Source organism: Quercus robur, chromosome 2 (genome assembly GCF_932294415.1).
Source record: "Quercus robur chromosome 2, dhQueRobu3.1, whole genome shotgun sequence".
Taxonomy (NCBI): Eukaryota; Viridiplantae; Streptophyta; class Magnoliopsida; order Fagales; family Fagaceae; genus Quercus; species Quercus robur.
Window position 1 is genome coordinate 83,971,088 of NC_065535.1, and position 18,370 is coordinate 83,989,457.

Consider the following 18,370-nt stretch of genomic DNA (forward strand, 5'->3'; position numbering starts at 1 on the left):
AATGCCACCTCCTTGTCTTTCAAATAAATAGGATATGAGGTTGCTCCACTTACACATAAATCCTTCAGTTTCCTCCTAAACCATAATCCTTCAGCCACAATCACAGTTTCCATATCCGGTGTTATCCACCCTTAGTATAATATGTTTGAGGCGCGGGTTGGGGTGAAGGAACTCCATCCGCCACAGAGGCGCCGGGTCCTTCCAAGACTCAAGGTAGCGTGGTCTGGGCAAGGGAGGCACAGATTCAAGAAAATATTTCGTCTTGACAAAGGGGGAAATGGTGTTTCTCCTTCTTTTAGTCAAAATCCGAAGCAGGTACTGGTCGCACCAGATTCTTGGTGCATCAGAAGTAAAGTTTTCCGCCATCAGCGCCATCTGCTTTATCACAGACGTGGTTACGTGAAGGCCCATCAACTTCCGACTCCCTGCACCTTTTCTTCAACGGTGCTGGCCTCAAGTTGGGTTCTCTGCACCTCTTCTTCAGCTCCGATAGCCCGAAGTCGGGCTTTCTACGCCTTTTCTTCAACGGTGCAGGCCCCACGTTGGGTTCTTTGGCTGCCTGAGTTATAGGCATGTAAAAGTGCTGAGGAATGGTTTTCCTTGAACAACGTCTTGGAACAGCAACCAACCTCTCCTCTGTATTACTTCCTCGGCTTTCTCTTTACTCTCTTGTACCTTTCTTTTCGCTTATGTAGTTAGTTTTAATATAAGCTTATTCCAGCTTTTCATTGTACGTTGTACTATTTCTTTGTCTTAATAAAAGTGGAATTTATTTACTTGTTTTGAATATTTTTCTCTTCTTCTTTTTTTGCAACAACTACTTTGTGAATGGGTGTGCTCTATGTGTGCTTTTCTTCAATGATACTTGGAGTAGGAGACCTTGAAACATAATCCGACTAATTCTAATTTACCGACATTACCAGGCATAATAACGATAATTCACAGTAAATTAAACTCAGGAAACTAACCGAGATAACAGCTGAATGTTCCGTAATACGTGCGAGGAGACCGCCCGAGAACGATAAACTCTAAATAATTCATCCGAGAGGATGGCCGAGCAGTGAGGGACTTCGATTGTGTTTTTGGTAACATGTTGCTCTCTATTGCATCAATCCCTTTGGTACTGAGGATTCGAGAGCAGACTTGGGAATCCATGCAGTTTAGGGATTAACCCAATTGTTAATAGGAAGCTATCCTCGGATAGATTTTAAGGTCCATGTAACGTAGTTTTTCCTTTAAGTAGTTGGTTTCCCCAGAGGCTTGAGTCCGAGGACCATGCAAGGCCTTGGTTCTGTCCAAAACTTGTATTTTTTCTTTTAAGTAGTTGGTTTCCCCAGAGGCTTGAGTCTGAGGACCATGCAAGGCCTTGGTTCTATCCAAAACTTGTATTTTTTCTTTTAAGTAGTTGGTTTCCCCAAAGGCTTGAGTCCGAGGACCATGCAAGGCCTTGGTTCTGTCCAAAACTTGTGATTCTTCTTTTAAGTAGTTGGTTTCCCTAGAGGCTTGAGTCCGAGGACCATGCAAGGCCTTGGTTCTGTCCAAAACTTGTGGTTCTTCTTTTACTTATCTATTGATTTAATTTCCAACGGTTAGCCCCTTGACCCCGGTGGGTATGGGTTAACTTAATGTTGGGAGCCCCTAGAATTGCCTGTGCCCTTAGCACTGCCAGGCATAGCTCCTAGTGGGAACTTATGTTGGAACAACAACAACCTGTCGCTGGTAATGAAGGCACCCTCATAGACCCTTGCTCGACAAAGGCTTAACTCCGCCGCCGCCTGAGCCAACGCGCAAGCCTTTCCCACAGACGGCGCCAATTGTAAGGGCACGATTTGTTTAACGGCCCAAGATTGACGTTGGGCTCACATGCAAAGGGCCCCAACAATATGATTTGTAGAGAGTGGGCTTGAAAGGCATGGCCTTGGGCACAGGTGGACGGTTTGATTGTGGCGTCTATGGAAATTCTTGTACGGTTGGGTCTGGCTTGACTAGCTAGACCCTCCATTGGTGCGGGTTGTAGGATCCTAGTCCTCGGACGCTCTCCCAGCCCCCCTTTTATACTCATGTTTGTTTTCCTCCTTAGAGTCCACATGTAAGTTTCACTTTTCTGGGGTGCAGACCTGTTCTGTCAACCCATACCCAGTATGGTTTTTTGGGGTCCTTGGGAAAGTTAAAGGGTATGGTTTAAAGTATGAACTTGTCAGATACAGGGCTTGGTATTATGATGTTGGCAGCTTTTTCCCTTACCCTGCTCCTGAACTCAGTTTCCCCTTTTCTTCAGGCATTTTGTGAGGTGCCGAGCAAGGGGTCGTCCTCGGCAATGGCTCTCCTCGGCTTGGGCCCTAGGCCCTGGGCCCCCATGTAGAGTGGGACTGGGCCGCGAATTCACTAGCCCCACAATATATATCAACAGATTTGCTCTACTCTTTATTAATTTTTATAGTTAACTATTAATAATAATTAAATCTTATAGTATTCAATGCTTGTAGTTTTATACTTTTAGGTTCCATTTGGTTAAAGGGATAGAAAAATTGAAGAATAGAAAATGTTGGAGGGATAAAAAAGTAAGAAGGTAGAAGAAATTTAGTTCTCTCATATGTATTTAGTTGGAATGATGGAAAAATTGAGAGATGAAAAACTTTTTTGTTTAGTTGAGAAGAAAAATGAGATGACAGAAAATAAAATTGATAGAAAATTACTATTATATAAGTATTAGATAAAAACAAAAGGTAACACATCATATTTTTATTAAAAAATTGTATATGAATGAATACTTCATAAAAATAATAATAATAACTTATGTGAAAAGAAATGAATAAGCAAAAAGAAAAAAGAAAAGAAAAAAAAGAAAGAGAACTTCTTGAATGTGGCTAGTGAAGAGCCAAGGAGCTTGTGAACATTGTTGGTTCAATTTTTTTGTTCAAAATGAGGGGGTTATTTTGTCCAAAATGCCAAGGAGATTTTACTCATGATTTTCATTTTCATTTTCTCTCCAAAAGGGGTGTGGATGGGTTGGGTTAAGAGGATTTTTTGACCCAACCCACCATGGTGGGTCAAAAAAAATTTAACCTAACCCAACTCATCACATAAGTCCAACCCAACCCACATAAGTCAAGTTGGATCGAGTTGAACCTATGGGTTAGACAAATTTATTTTTATTATTATTATTATTATTATTATTAAATTGCGTAGAAAAAAATATAAATATAAATATATTAAAAAAAACCCAAAAATTAGTATCAATGTAACTCTTTAAAGGCAAACAACACTAATAACTAAACGATAATAGGAATTTACTAGGGTTTGTGTGAACTAATTAGCTTTTATATAGGATAGGAAGAGCTAGTTATTTTAAAAAATTTATTAATTATATAATATATTTTAATATATATTAAATATATGGGTGGGTCAGGTTGAGTTTGGCAGGTTTGAAATTTTATGACCCAAACCCAACCCGACCCACTAAAAAAAAAAAATTTGTAACCCAACCCAACCCACGTAGTCCTAAAAACTGACCCAATTTGCTGGGTTGGGTTGGATCGAGTCAATTTTGGCGGGTTGGCTGCACACCCCTACTCTCCAATTTGTGGAGATGAAGTTTTGGTGGGCCAAGAGGAAAAATAGTCAGACCCTACCAATTTTCTCTCCTTTTCTCTCTTCCAACTAAACACCATTCTCACTCATTTTCTCCCTTATTTTTCACTCCCATTATTCCATCCTCCCTAAAATCACTCCAACCAAACATAACATTGGTACCTGACATCAAAGACTAATTGGAATGGTGAAAAATTACAAAATTGTTATACAATATAAAAATATAAAAAATAAAAGATTTTAAAAAATTAGACAAGTTTATATTATATTATGTAATTTACTTATTATAAATATATCTTTGTTTGTTCATGATTTAGAGATAATATGAATATGTTTAATGGAAATAGAATAAAATTATATGAAATTAGTTTATATTTGATTCTAATATACTGTAGAAAAAGTTTGTGTTATATTATGCTATTTGTAAATGAATCTGTATTTTTAGTGGTGATTTTTTTTAATAATATATGTATTATACACGTACTATACATGTACCATTATTTTTCTATTTTTTGTATATTTCTACTAAATTTTTGAAACGTACTTTTCTTAAAGACGCTAAATTATATTCGTCCATATATTTACCATATTGTACACGTATCTTATTTTACTAAGTATGCTTATAGCAAACAAAGCCTTGAACTTATAGAATAGATTAAACTATTATATTATATAGTAAAAATTGGGTTATAGTAGTTCAAGTCACATACTGTGCCCATAAAAAAAAAAAAAAAAAAAAAAAAAGTCACATATTGTGATTATTTTATCTTTACACTACATGACACCTTTTATTACAAAATTTGTTAATTTACATAATTACGATTTAGTTTGGGTGATTAAAATACATGCCATCAATGAGTCATTAATATTAATTGAAAATAACAACTGAATGTGCGTTTGGGTGTAAATGAAAAATGAAAATTATTTCACTATTCAGCTTATTCTTACTACTATTCATGGGTCCCATTGCATTTTTTGGCACTATTCATGAGTCTCACTGTACTATTTCAACTAATTTTTATCTTTATCTACAGTACTTTCAGCAATAATTTTTCAGTTTCAGCAAAATAAGCGGTATCCAAATACACTCTTAGAGTATCAACTGGCATCTACTAAACTCAAATTCCATCACCTCCAACTATCAATTTATCAACCAAAAAAAAAATTACATAAAATGTGACTAATTTTTATTATTGTTCTATTTTTCTTATATTAACTTGTATATATTTAGTAACGACTCAAGGAAAAGCGCTAGGCATATCTGCGCTATACCTCAAAAGGATTAGTCACAATTGAGACTCCTTGTAGTTGTTAATAAAGCCCAAATCTACCCAGTAAATACCCGATGTAGGACTCATCACGCACCCACACACATCACATAATCAATCAAATTGGGGCATCACAAAATAGGTTGGAGAAGAAAGAAGGGACAACTGGCTGAAACTTCCCAGCTTTCTGTCACATCACCTTTAGTTTTATGTGACATGAGAAATGATGGAATTTTAGCTTGTGAAGGAAGGGTTTAACCCTTCATGGACATGTGTCCTCTTCTAATCTGATTGGACAAATTGGGACTTGATGGGAATGAGCTCCAGCTGTTTAGTTGTGCTGAAATTTGGTTGGTCAGCTCACGTGATCTCCAGCTGCTAGAATTTGTGTGTGAGTTGGGCTGGCTCAGCTGGGCTTTGTAGTTAAACTTTTTTGGGCTTGGTTATCCCTACAGAATGAATAGTTTTGCCATGAGTGATATACATGGGCTTTTATAAATTTTGTAAGAGATGTATTTCTTGAGGGATGAATAATTATATTTCCCATGAGTGAGGGATTTAGTATATGTAAAACAATTGTCAAAATAATATTTGAGTTTTGTAAAGATGTGACAAAATAGCATTTGGGTGTTATGAAATAATTGCCAAAATAATATTTGAGCTTTGTAAAATAAGTGTCAAATTAATATTTGAGCTTTGTAAAATAGTGTCAAATTAGCATTTGGGTTTTGTAGGATTTTGAAAAAATATTGCCGTGTAGCAACGGGTTTTTAAAGATGTCGTATCGTAACGGGCTTTAAAGTTGCCATATCATAATAGGCTTTACATATGCCGTATCGTAACGAGCTTTAGAGATGTCGTATCGTAACGGGTTTTAGAGATGTCATATCGTAACGGGCTTTAGAGTGTCGTATCATAACGGGCTTTAAAGGGGGTTTTGTTGTGCTTTTTAGATTTTTCCCACAAAGTAAATGCTTTTGGGTTTTTTATAGAAATGGTATAATTCTGTGGCTCAATATGGTGAGTATTTTTGTGAAAACCCAAGTTGGATAATATGTGGGATATAATGGGTAATATTTGCGAGAGGGCTCAAGGCAATTTATGGTCTTGTGTATGGAATATTTGTGAAGGCCCAATAACATGGAGAATACTTGGGTAATATATATGGAGAATATTTATGTGAGCGAAAAATAATTTATGGACTTGTGTAGGTATTTTTGTGAGTGGGTTAATAAAATTAAGGCCCGAAAATTTGTACCTCAACAATTAGAATCTTAGATCATTCTGGTCTTGATTCTAATATTTTGTTTAGTGGATTCATATAAAGAAACAAAATTGTAGCTAGATGGCCACTTAGAGTGTAATGTGTTTTGTTTAGGACACGATTTCTTTTCAAAAAAACAGAAAACAAAAGCCAAAAATAACAATAAATGAGAACAACGAGCACATCCAAATGATAGACCATAATTTAACTTGGAAAACACACCCACCCAAAAAAAAAAAAAAAAGAAGAAGAAAATCAGGAGGGTGGAATTGGATCCTCTACGGCAGGATCCACCTCCTGTGCAACATCATCAGCATCATCACCGTGCATTTGATCAAGAATAAGCACCAATCCCATAGCGAAAGCACTATCAAAGCCAGGCTTGAGACACAACAAAAAGACATCCTTCCCAAGCATCACATTAGTTGAGGGGTCCACTTTTCGTTTGATCTCAACCACAGGATCCCTAGATGAGTTGTCCATCATTTTACAGCATCGATGGGTGAAAGAGCCCTCGATGTGATACTCCTCTTCAGGATCACCGTGAACCTCTACAACCAGGCCCGACCGTCTGATTATGGATGATCTGCATAGACTGAAAATTGGTTCCTGATGTTCTGCTTTCTCCCCTATGTATCCTTCCCAACGTTGATGAAGGCTTGGTTTCTATTCCAAAACACCCTCTCATTCATCAGTACACTTACAACAGTATACACATTACAATTGATTTGAGAGTTACAACAATATGAGACGGAGGATTTAGATTTAGATTTTGCTCGCCGACTATGTCATTAAGCTACAATACTCTTGACATTTGTGTTCGTATCTCACAGAAAGGATGAACTAGTCGAACTAGTCGTGATAACAATTATCAAGGGTGCTTGGACTTAACTTTGTCTAATTACTTTTTAATCATATAATTCAAAAAGAAAGCTTCTTTAATACAATCTAAGAGCACTGCTTTTGAGCACATACGAAGAAAAGTAATAGTTATGCTAGTGCCACATAATGTGGCACAAGCATTATTCAAAAGTAAATAGTGTGCAGTTCGTTCGCTTGCAGGGCAAGCAAGGTTCTTAGAGAATGAAGTGGTTTGATTGGAAGAAACACCCTAGTGTATTGCAGAATTAATCCAGGATGATATGTTGTAGTTTTGTAATGGTTTGCTATCATTAATGAAACTATATAATCCGCTTTCTTTTAAAAAGAGAGAACGTAAAAAGAATTTCAAGTTATTAAGGTAGCAAGTTGAAATTGGGAAATCATTTTTATATTGACTAGTTGATTTCATGACTATTTTTTGTATGCACCAATCCCAATAAAACGTCAATTGTAAAAATTATTATATGCCTATACGGCTAGACTTATTGTAAAGTAAAATCCATTATAAAATATTCAGCCAAAAAAAAAAAATACACATGGAATCTATGCTTATTTTTTAATATATTGACATAAAATTCTTTTTTTTTTTTTTGGGTAATGTTAAATATAGTGTAAAAATAAATTGGCGTGATTGTGTGTAAAGTGTAAATTGTGTAACGGGTTAAAATTTGTCTGTTTAAAGTATTGCTACTCATTACTAAAACTAAAAAAAGTATTTCTACTTATTGTATATTTTTATACCAAATTCACGAAAGTCAGGATTGTGAAAAAATAAAAGTAATTCAATACTTATAGCAATTTGCTTTACTTCTGATAATAGCCTATATTTTCTAAATAGCAACTAGCATTAAGCTCAAAAAACCTATCAAACAGACCAACCGAAACAGTGGTGAGTAGTAACTAGTAACCAACCTTTCGAAGAAGAGTGAGGAGGCATTTTCCAGAAGAATCCATGAGAACAAGTTCATCTTTGGGTGTTGATTCGGGACCATACGAATCGAAGCGGTACAGAACCTCTCCGTGGAGATCGTAGACGATGAAGCCATCACCGGGGAAGAACACTGAGGTCTTGTGGACTGTGAGATGGGTCTCTTCAGGGAAGCAGAATTTCTCATCCACTATTACAACCTTATTATTCATATTCTTCACTCTTGGAATCGCAAGATTCGCAACACAGCATAAATAAATAAAAATTGGTAGAAATACGCAGGTTTCAACTTTCAAGTGGCCGGTGTCAATTAAAGGGGCATGGAGATGAGCTGTGGGTGTACTGTGGCCCTTTTTTTCTTGCGACAGTTAAGGTCCAAGATATAATCAATTCTAGTATTCTAGTATTTTTTTTTAACGGTTCTTCTGGTATGAACGTGCATTGCTGGCACACTTGGACATATCTTACTTAATACACTTACCTTTTTTATTACCTGTTTAATATGTGTCAAATTATGTACTAGATTTTTTTTTTTTTTTTTTTTTTTTTTGGTATATTCCAGTCTGATGGTTGAATATATAAAAGATTTTAGGATTCAATTTTTGCCTACATAAAAAACCAATTGATATTTTAATTTGATGATAAAGAATACAATTTTCGTAAAAACAGACACTAAGAATTAAAATTTTATAAAATAAAATAAAACAAACTTTTATTTTTTTAATGTTAAATTGCAAATGAGTCATGACAGAGTGTCAGAGCCTTCAAGTTGCTACATGATGAAGTGCAAATCGTCAATCTTTGTAAGTGTGTCCAGATGGAACTGAGTCATCATCTGTGTTCTTGCAAATATGGTAAGATGGCTCCCTCAAAGTGGTCACCGATGTGGTGCCTACCACAAAAAGTCAGTACAAGGAAACCTTTAGAGAATAACACAGAATATCAGAGTAACTATGAGTGATTTTAGGAGTTTCTATGTACCTTGTGTTGGTGTTGTGAGGAGTTTATATATGTTTCCACTCCTCCTAGCCGTTGTGGCTATTATTGTGGTTCTAATGCCTATCTTGATAACGCTTTATGCTTAGTAATATAGGCTTTAATGGGCCTTCAACGATCTGTACAGTTGGTCCTGCAACCGTCCGAGGCATTATTGGCTACATTGAATAGCTTCCTTACCTTCGTCAGTGATGTGGACTCATTGATGAAGATATTTGATTATCTCGTCTGAGACAAAGGGCTCATCGGTCTCATCACTACATGTTCTTGGATTTGGTATGGATGGAAAAATATTTGTTTATGTTAGTTCATTTAAAAAATAAGACAAGTTTAAGTTAAATCTAGATTCGATTATTCATTCTAAAAAAAGAAGAAGATTTTATTATTAAATAAATCAAACTCAAATATATCAGTTTGTCCATTCAAAAATTATTGAGTATAAAACTCAAATTAAATATATGTAATTGGCTAAAATATTGTATTCGTTCTAAACTTTGCATGAATTTCATTTTTCATTCATAATCTTTAAAAAAAAAATTATTTTTTGTCCTTAAATTGTTTTAAATTTTTTTTATAATATTTTAAGGCAAAAATAGGAACAAAAATGAACTTTTTTTTTCTTCAATTGTTTAGGAATTTTTTTTTTTTTTAATCTTTTGAAAGTTTAGCAAAAGTATAAAATTTTCAATAATTTAAGAACAAAAAAAAAAAGGATCTTTTAAAGTTTAAAGAACAAAAAAAAAAAAAAAAATCATGGAAACTATTGTGGTGAAAACAATATTTTACCCTATACACATACACACATGATATTGGATGTTATAAGTTTGTAAATAATTTAATTAGGTTTCAAATCAGATATAATTTATTGATAATATAAAATTCCATTTACTAATAAAAGTATTTTATTTTAATAATACAATGTTCGTAAATCTAATTTATTTTTTATTAGTTGAAAATCTCTCTATCTAAGTAGATCAAAGAATATAATAAATTATAATTTATTCATTACTGTAAGGACTCAATTCATAACGATCCCAAACTGGTATTGGATTCATACGTTAAAGGCCCAAACAATAAATTTGTAGAGAGTGGGCTAAAAGGTTAGGCCCTGGTCACCGGACAGTGGTTAGTCATGGTGTTCATGGTGGATGCACAGAGGTGAACTAAGTTTGTCCATGGACCTTGTCCATTGAGCTTAATATTCTTATTATTCCTTTCACTTTTTGGGTACAATTCTCTCCCTTTTTTTTGGCGCATGAATCCTTACATTATATAGCCCTTCTCAGTTGATCCTGACTTTCCATCTGTCAATCAGGTAGGTAACTACTCGAGTGCCTGTCCCATCAACCGCCTCCCCCCACTTTCTGTTAGTTGCAATAACCGAAGCCACACTATTCAAAGGTCTTTTCCCATCAATGTGGCTAGGACGTTTGTTGGCGCATTCAATGTGGAGGTGACGTCTTTTCCTTGAACCACTCCCACACTGTACCCTCGTGCGAGTCCCATTTTACTCGCCTTTTCTTCTAGGAGCACTTTGGAAACTGCCTTTGATGACGTGTCGTTCTTTCCTTTTAGGCCTCAGGATGCCAAGGACAAGGTCATCCTCAGCTGCACCTCTAGGCCATTTGGACTTTCGCTACTTGTCCTCGGCAACTATTCTCCTCGGCGCGGGCCTTAGGCCCTAATGGAAAGTGGGCCGGGACCACAAATTCTCTAGCCCCACAATAACCCCTCAAAATCCTGCTGTCCGGATTCTCGGTCCGAAATGAGGGTTTTGATGACATCAGGCCTCTGTCAAAGCTTGTCAATCCTTGTCATCTATCAGTTCTAGAGACTCTTCGTTTGCCCGAGACACGTTCTTGGAGCCTTGGAAGGTGAAACGTGTCTTCATTAAATGCGGGCGGCTCTGTGCTTCCCATGTTCAACGACGCGATGGTAATCTAACGGTGGAGATTTCCTTACCTTTATGGGCGGGAAAATTCGTGCAATTACTTTCGATGGGAGGTATAAATAATTTCTAGAACTGATTTGTCTCTTCACTTTCGCACTTAAGAGTTCTAGCGCACATATCCTGGGTTCATTCAAACTTTCATCCAAATTCAAGTCTATCTCTAGCATAAAAAGCCTGTCCGAAGAACCTTTCCTCCTTTCTGTAAGTTTTATGCTCTCATTAACTCGTGCTTTTTCTCTTCTGGGTTCATTTTTCTCTTGTTCCTCTCCTTCTCTCGTCATCCTCTGAGTCTGTTTAGTAGTTCCTAGAGATGATTGAATTGAAAAAGTTAGTTGAGACCGAAGAGGTGATGGAAAAGTTCATCGCCGACTATAGGATACCCCCCAACGTAAGTTTGAGGTACTGCAAGGAGGGGGAGTGGCATCTTAAGAGAAGGACAGGCGAGGTGGTAATTCCCCTTCTCGCCTTCATAGAGGGGGGGTATGAGAATCCCCATAAGGCTGGTAACGAGGAGTTACCTTAGGTATTTTCGATTAGCTCCCACCCAGTGCGCTGCTAATATGTTTAGAATTCTGAGTTGTGTGGATGTCTTAAACGAAAAAATGGGGCTAAGACTAACCCATCATGACATAAATTGGTGCTACAATCTCCAAAATTTGAGGGGCAAATCCTACTACATGAAGACGAGAGACGATAGGGGTCGGCTAATCTAGTATCTTCCCGAGTCCAACAAAGGGTTGAACAAGAACTTTCTTATTGTATCTGGGGAGTGGCACGATAGCCTTCCTTGTCCAATTGTGGAGGGAGAACCAGGTGGGGTGTAGAGAGTAGAAGGGGGCCAATCTTTTGCGTCGTCTTAATTTTGTGTAGTTCGGTTACTAACCATGTACATGCCCTCTTTTTTTTTTTTTTTTTTTGCAGATCTGCACGTCTTTCACCGACACTTTCATCTGGTCAACCAGGTGGATTTGGAGACTATTCTCCAAGCGGCGATTTTTGTAAATGACGAGGATGGTCAAGTTAGAGCCGCTCACAAAATGAAGGGGGCCAATCTTTTGCGTCGTCTTAATTTTGTGTAGTTCAGTTACTAACCATGTACATGCCCCATTTTTTTTTTTTTTTTTTGTAAATCTGCACGCCTTTCACCGACACTTTCATCTGGTCAACGGGGTGGATTTGGAGACTGTTCTCCAAGCGGCGGTTTTTGTAAATGACGAGGATGGTCAAGTTAGAGCCGCTCATAAAATCTTAGGGTACGATCCCATCCAGAAGTCATTTGCCGACCCAAAGCACGTGATTAGCGCTAACAATTCTCGGCTTCTGAAAATCACTGTAGTCGAGCACGGGTTTTTGATCTCTAAAGGATCTCCTGTCTCGGAGGGCATCCCGTTGACGCGCTCTTCCCCGTCTCACCAGGCAGCGGAGGACGAAGGTAATTTGGGTCTATCCGAGGAGGGATTTAAGGCATTTGACCAAGCTGACCCATCCGAGGATCCTTCTGGTGATCTGGGTGACCCTGACTTGTCCAAAACAGAACTGTTATCAGTGGGAACATCCTCTCGAGCTGAGATGGATCTTAAGAGAAAGCCCCCGACCAGCTTATTCGACCTCATTGAGGGTCAACCGGGGAAGGGTGTACAGAGCCGCAATCCAGTGTTCCAACTCCCCCACCCCAGCCCCAGCCTGTCCAAACTAGGTCTTCCTCTTCCAAGTCGCAGCCACAATCTCCCCGCCCCAAACTTCCCGCTCCTCTTCAATCAGCTCTGCCTCCTTGGCCTGAGCCCACTGACCCAAAGAGAAAGAGGAGTCCCAAGGGTAAGGAACCAATGGATGGGGGGAAATCCCAATCCTCTCAGGAGGGGGACGAAGCCCCGCGAGCTCAAAAACAGTTAAAGACCGGGCATCAAGGTCAGGGGAAAGGGATCGATGTCCAATCCGCGCCGAGTGCTTGGCTTCCCGCCCCAATGCTCCACGGGGAACCATTGCTGAAAGACGCATCCATGAGGAACCTTGGAGACGGCGGTTATGTGGCCGACGCGCTAGAGAGGGCCCTGCTGCTTCCCACTAATATGGGAGAGTTGAAGAATATGAGGATGCAGAAGGTTGCCCTCAGCATGAAGAAGTACCTAGGTATGGTAAGGCTCCTAAAACCTAAGACTCTATCGATTCTTGCTCCTAGATTCTCATTCATAATGTGTTTGTCTCAATTGGTAGGCTATCCAGGCCACCTATAGGATGGAGGAAGAAATTAAGGGGCAAAGTAAGACCGCCGAGCTTGAGTGCAATAAACGTATAGATGCTGCGCGAACCCTCAAAACTTCCAAGGCTGACCTCACGAAAGTCAGGGAGGACTTAAAGGAGGCTACCAGAACCAGGGATAGTGCCGAGGCAGGTTTGACTGGTGCCCAAAAGCAGGCCGAGGAACAGACGAGGCGTCTACTTGCTGCCGAGGAGCAATTGAAGATTGCCAAGGAGCAGATCAGTGATTTAAAGAAGAAACTGATCGAGGCAGACAACGCTAAGGGCATGGCGGAATTTGCCAGGGATGAAGCCGTGAGGGCCAAGACGGAGGCTGAGTTTGCCAGGACGGAGGCCAAAACTGCTAAGGACAAGACCGAGGAGGAGGGTTACGAGGCGGGGGTGGCTAAAACCTAGGCCCTCCTTAAAGCTTAAATCCCTAGAGTATACAGGCTATACTACTCCCAGGTTTGGGACGAGGCCCTCAAACGAGCTGGGGTGGAGGCTTCGTCCAACTTGTGGAAGGCAGAGAACGTATTTTATCCTCTAGCCATCCGTGAGACCGCCTCCGCCAGCTCCGAGACTATGAGCGTTCCACAGGAGGCTGAGGCTACTCAGTCAGAAGCTGCTCAAATCATTGTTATTCCTGGCGAGTCGACTGAGGGAGGAGAGCCTCATGAGGCGACAGAAGCACCTAGAGGTCTGAATCCCGAGATGTCTCAAGAGACTGCCAAGTCTACAGTCAGTGCTCAGATCTCTGGTGCCGAGGAGCCAGCCATCTTTGTTCAACCCCTTCAGGCCATTCCCCTTACTGATGTCCCCAAGGGCACTGAGGCTAATCCTGCTCAGCCTTCCCAAGAAGGGGATATCTCCCAGGGCCCTGAGGCTAATCCTGCTCAGCCTTCCCAGGATATGGCCAAAACGAAATTGAAGAAGTAGAAGTCTTGGCCAACTTTTGTATTTGTTTCTAGTTTAACTGTTAATTAGTTTCCCTTTTTTTTTGAGGACTTTAGAGTTTGCTTGTAATTAAACTCTTTGACCGCATGTATGAAATTCTTTTCTTCCTTTTTCCTTTAAATTACATGTTCGTTATCCTTGCCGATATTTACTATTGTTGTGAATCTCATGGTTTTTGAACTAGTTATCTTAACATGTATGAATAGTTATGCATATGATATACTCGAGATCACATCCCAGAGTTCTAACTTACCCGCACCCATGAGGCGTTGAATTTGTATCTAAACATACTTCTGGGGGACTGAAGGCATCATCCGAGGTGTCGTGCGTGTTGTTGGGCCGCGTCTGGTACTTAGATTTTCTTGGAGTATCTAGTTTCTCCATAGATTTGAGTCTGAGGACCATACAAGACCTTGGTTCTGTCCAAAACTTATAGTTTCTTAAAGTAATTGGTTTACCCATAGATTTGAGTCTAAGGACCATACAAGACCTTGGTTCTATCCAAAACTTATAGTTTTTCTCAAAGTAGTTGGTTTCCCCATAAGTTTGAGTCCGAGGATCATATAAGACATTGGTTCTGTCCAAAACTTATAGTTTCTTAAAGTAGTTGGTTTCCCCATAAGTTTGAGTCCGAGGACCATACAAGACCTTGATTCTGTCCAAAACTTATAGTTTTTCTCAAAGTAGTTGGTTTCCCCATAGGTTTGAGTCCGAGGATCATACAAGACCTTGGTTCTGTCCAAAACTTATAGTTTTTCTCAAAGTAGTTGGTTTCCCTATAGGTTTGAGTCTAAGGACCATACAAGACCTTGGTTCTGTCAAAAACTTATAGTTTCTTAAAGTAGTTGGTTTCCTCATAGGTTTGAGTTCGAGGACCATACAAGACCTTGGTTTTGTCCAAAACTTATAGTTTTTCTCAAAGTAGTTGGTTTCCCCATAGGTTTGAGTCCGAGGATCATACAAGACCTTGGTTCTGTCCAAAACTTATAGTTTTTCTCAAAGTAGTTGGTTTCCCCATAGGTTTGAGTCTAAGGACCATACAAGACCTTGGTTCTGTCCAAAACTTATAGTTTCTTAAAGTAGTTGGTTTCCTCATAGATTTGAGTTCGAGGACCATACAAGACCTTGGTTCTGTCCAAAACTTATAGTTTTTCTCAAAGTAGTTGGTTTCCCCATAAGTTTGAGTCCGAGGACCATATAAGACCTTGGTTCTGTCCAAAACTTATAGTTTCTTAAAGTAGTTGGTTTCCCCATAGGTTTGAGTCCGAGGACCATACAAAACCTTGGTTCTGTTCAAAACTTATAGTTTTTCTCAAAATAGTTGGTTTCCCCATAGGTTTGAGTCTAAGGACCATACAAGACCTTGGTTCTGTCCAAAACTTATAGTTTCTTAAAGTAGTTGGTTTCCTCATAGGTTTGAGTTCGAGGACCATACAAGACCTTGGTTCTATCCAAAACTTATAGTTTTTCTCAAAGTAGTTGGTTTCCCCATAGGTTTGAGTCCAATGACCATACAAGACCTTGGTTCTGTCCAAAACTTATAGTTTCTTAAAGTAGTTGGTTTCCCCATAGGTTTGAATCCGAGGACCATACAAGACCTTGATTCTGTCCAAAACTTATAGTTTTTTTCAAAGTAGTTGGTTTCCCCATAGGTTTGAGCCCGAGGACTATACAAGACCTTGGTTCTGTCCAAAACTTATAGTTTTTCTCAAAGTAGTTTCGAGGATTAGCCCCTCGACCAAGGTGTGGGGCATTGACTTGATGTCGAAAGCCCCTAGAACTGCCCGTGCTACTAACGCTTCGAAGCGTAGCCCCTAGTGGAACTTTATATTAGGGCAACAATGGCGGGCTGCTAGAAATGATGGAGGGGCTTTCGCAGACCCTTGTTTGACATGAGCTTGATCCTACCACCGCCTGTACCAACGCACAAGCCTTCCCCATAGACAGCGCCAATTGTAAAGACTCAATTCATAACGATCCCAAACTGGTATTGGATTCATACGTTAAAAGCCCAAACAATAAATTTGTAGAGAGTGGGCTAAAAGGTTAGGCCTTGGTCACCGGACAGTGATTAGTCATGGTGTTCATGGTGGATGCACAGAGGTGAACTAAGTTTGTCCATGGACCTTGTCCATTGAGCTTAATATTCTTATTATTCCTTTCACTTTTTAGGTACAATTCTCTCCATTTTTTTTGGCGCATGAATCCTTACATTATATAGCCCTTCTCAGTTGATCCTGACCTTCCATCTGTCGATCAGGCAGGTAACTACTCGAGTGCCTGTCCCATCAGCCGCCTCCCCCCACTTTCTGTTAGTTGCAATAACCGAAACCACATTATTCAGGGGTCTTTTCCCATCAATGTGGCTAGAACGTTTGTTGGCGCATTCAATGCGGAGGTGACGTCTTTTCCTTGAACCACTCCCACACTGTATCCCCGTGCGAGTCTCATTCTACTCACTTTTTCTTCTGGGAGCGCTTTGGAAGCTACCTTTGATGACGTATCGTTCTTCCTTTTTAGGCCTCAGGATACCGAGGACAGGGTCATCCTCGGCTGCACCTCTAGGCCATATGGACTTTCACTGCTTGTCCTCGGTAACTATTCTCCTTGGCGCGGGCCTTGGGCCCTAATGGAAAGTGGGCCAGGACCACAAATTCTCTGGCCCCACAATTACTAATATGAGATTTTATATTTTTAAGGATAAAAAACTCTTACTTTAAAAAAAAAATGTGTTGACTATACATGGGAAGAGAATAAGTTGATAATAATGTGGACAAACTTGAGATTGTTCCATAATAAAATGAAACCAAATTTAAACATATAATCTAGTTTATGATAAACTAAAATTTAACTCATATTTGAAATAAAATTAAATAAACAATCATAAACCCTTTTTTTTTTCTTGCTAAACATAAACTTTAAATAATTGATTCAACTAAAACTGGTTTGGACGCGTATTCACTGCCAAGAGTCACATGTTTCAATGACATTATCCAATCTTTTTGTGACCAGAAGTTCAGTTCAAATCTTCTTTGACCTCTTGCAATAAAAGTTGGAAAAAGAAAATAAATAAATAAAATCTTGTTTCGTACCATCACTATGTGAGATTGCATGACCCATCGGCCATCCGCCATCACATCTCATACGATAGTATGAAAGAATATAAAAAACCAGTGTGGGAATATTATGTCCAATTTTCAAAGGTTTCTATGAAACTATTATATAATTGTGCCAACTGCCAAGTAATAAAGGAAAGCATTATTATTAATCTTGTTGCTTTTCTGATGTCTTATTACTCAATTAGGTGCTTGGGTTTGTCTTTGAAAGAAATTACTAGACAGATAAAGTTTTCGTTATTTTCTTATTGTACATATATTCCGGCCCCCACACAACAAAAGATCAGATCTCCAAGATAAAACCCACTTTTTAATTCTTGGTAATCATAAAGTTCAATTGCAAATATTCTTTTTCCCCCTTATGAATATAGCTATTATTAACAGCCAACAGTCTTGTATTTCAATATCATCCCATACATAACAACCCTTATTCGAATCTCCTCCATGGCTGAATTGGCAAATTCTTCCTTTAAAATCCTAAAACCTCTAACACTTTTATCAAACAAAAACTTATTTTGTTTTATTTTTCTTATATTGTGTGCTTCTAAATTTTATGGAACTTCTTTGGGATGGAATAAAACTATTAGATTGTATACTCAATACTGTAATTGAGATTATTATGAAATATACGCTCTGTTTGTTTTAGCATTAACGTTTTCTAGAAAATTGTTCATTTTTCAATGTTTGGTAACAACCTTGAAAATGAGCTTAAGAATGTTTTCTGGTGTTTGGTATACAATTTTTAAAAAATATTTCTTGTATAATTTAAAACATTATATTATGTAAACCAACTAATATAATCATTATAAATAAAAAACCAAGAGTGAATTTGGTTTTCATACTAAAATTTCGACAATAGATACAATCAAAATTAATTAGTTGTCAAATTTTCATAATCTCTACCACTCATTTTGCTCATATATATGGACAGTAACGTACGTACGTGCGCGCACACACACACACACACACATATACATCAACCATTTGTCTATATATATATATATATATATATATATATATATATATATATATTTGACAGGGGAATACATTTTCAATAAGTATAAATATCAATAACTTTTAATTGTCTACTCTTTTTGTTGGTATACTAATTGTCTACTATGGTCAACCACAAGTTTTCAATATTACTCTAAATTATGTATTTACATAATGTACTGCATG

At 38.3% G+C, this 18,370-nt stretch overlaps 1 protein-coding gene across 1 annotated transcript; it reads right to left on the reverse strand.

Annotated features, from left to right (window-relative positions):
• Positions 1–6,262: 6,262 nt before the first annotated feature.
• LOC126715428 (protein LURP-one-related 5-like) lies at positions 6,263–8,311 on the reverse strand. Its single transcript, XM_050416021.1, has 2 exons — positions 7,918–8,311; positions 6,263–6,789 (listed from the first exon to the last, which is right to left on the reverse strand). The coding sequence occupies exons 1-2, from the start codon at positions 8,143–8,145 to the stop codon at positions 6,379–6,381; spliced, it is 639 nt and encodes a 212-aa protein (XP_050271978.1). The 5' UTR covers positions 8,146–8,311; the 3' UTR covers positions 6,263–6,378.
• Between the last annotated feature and the right edge of the window lie 10,059 nt (positions 8,312–18,370).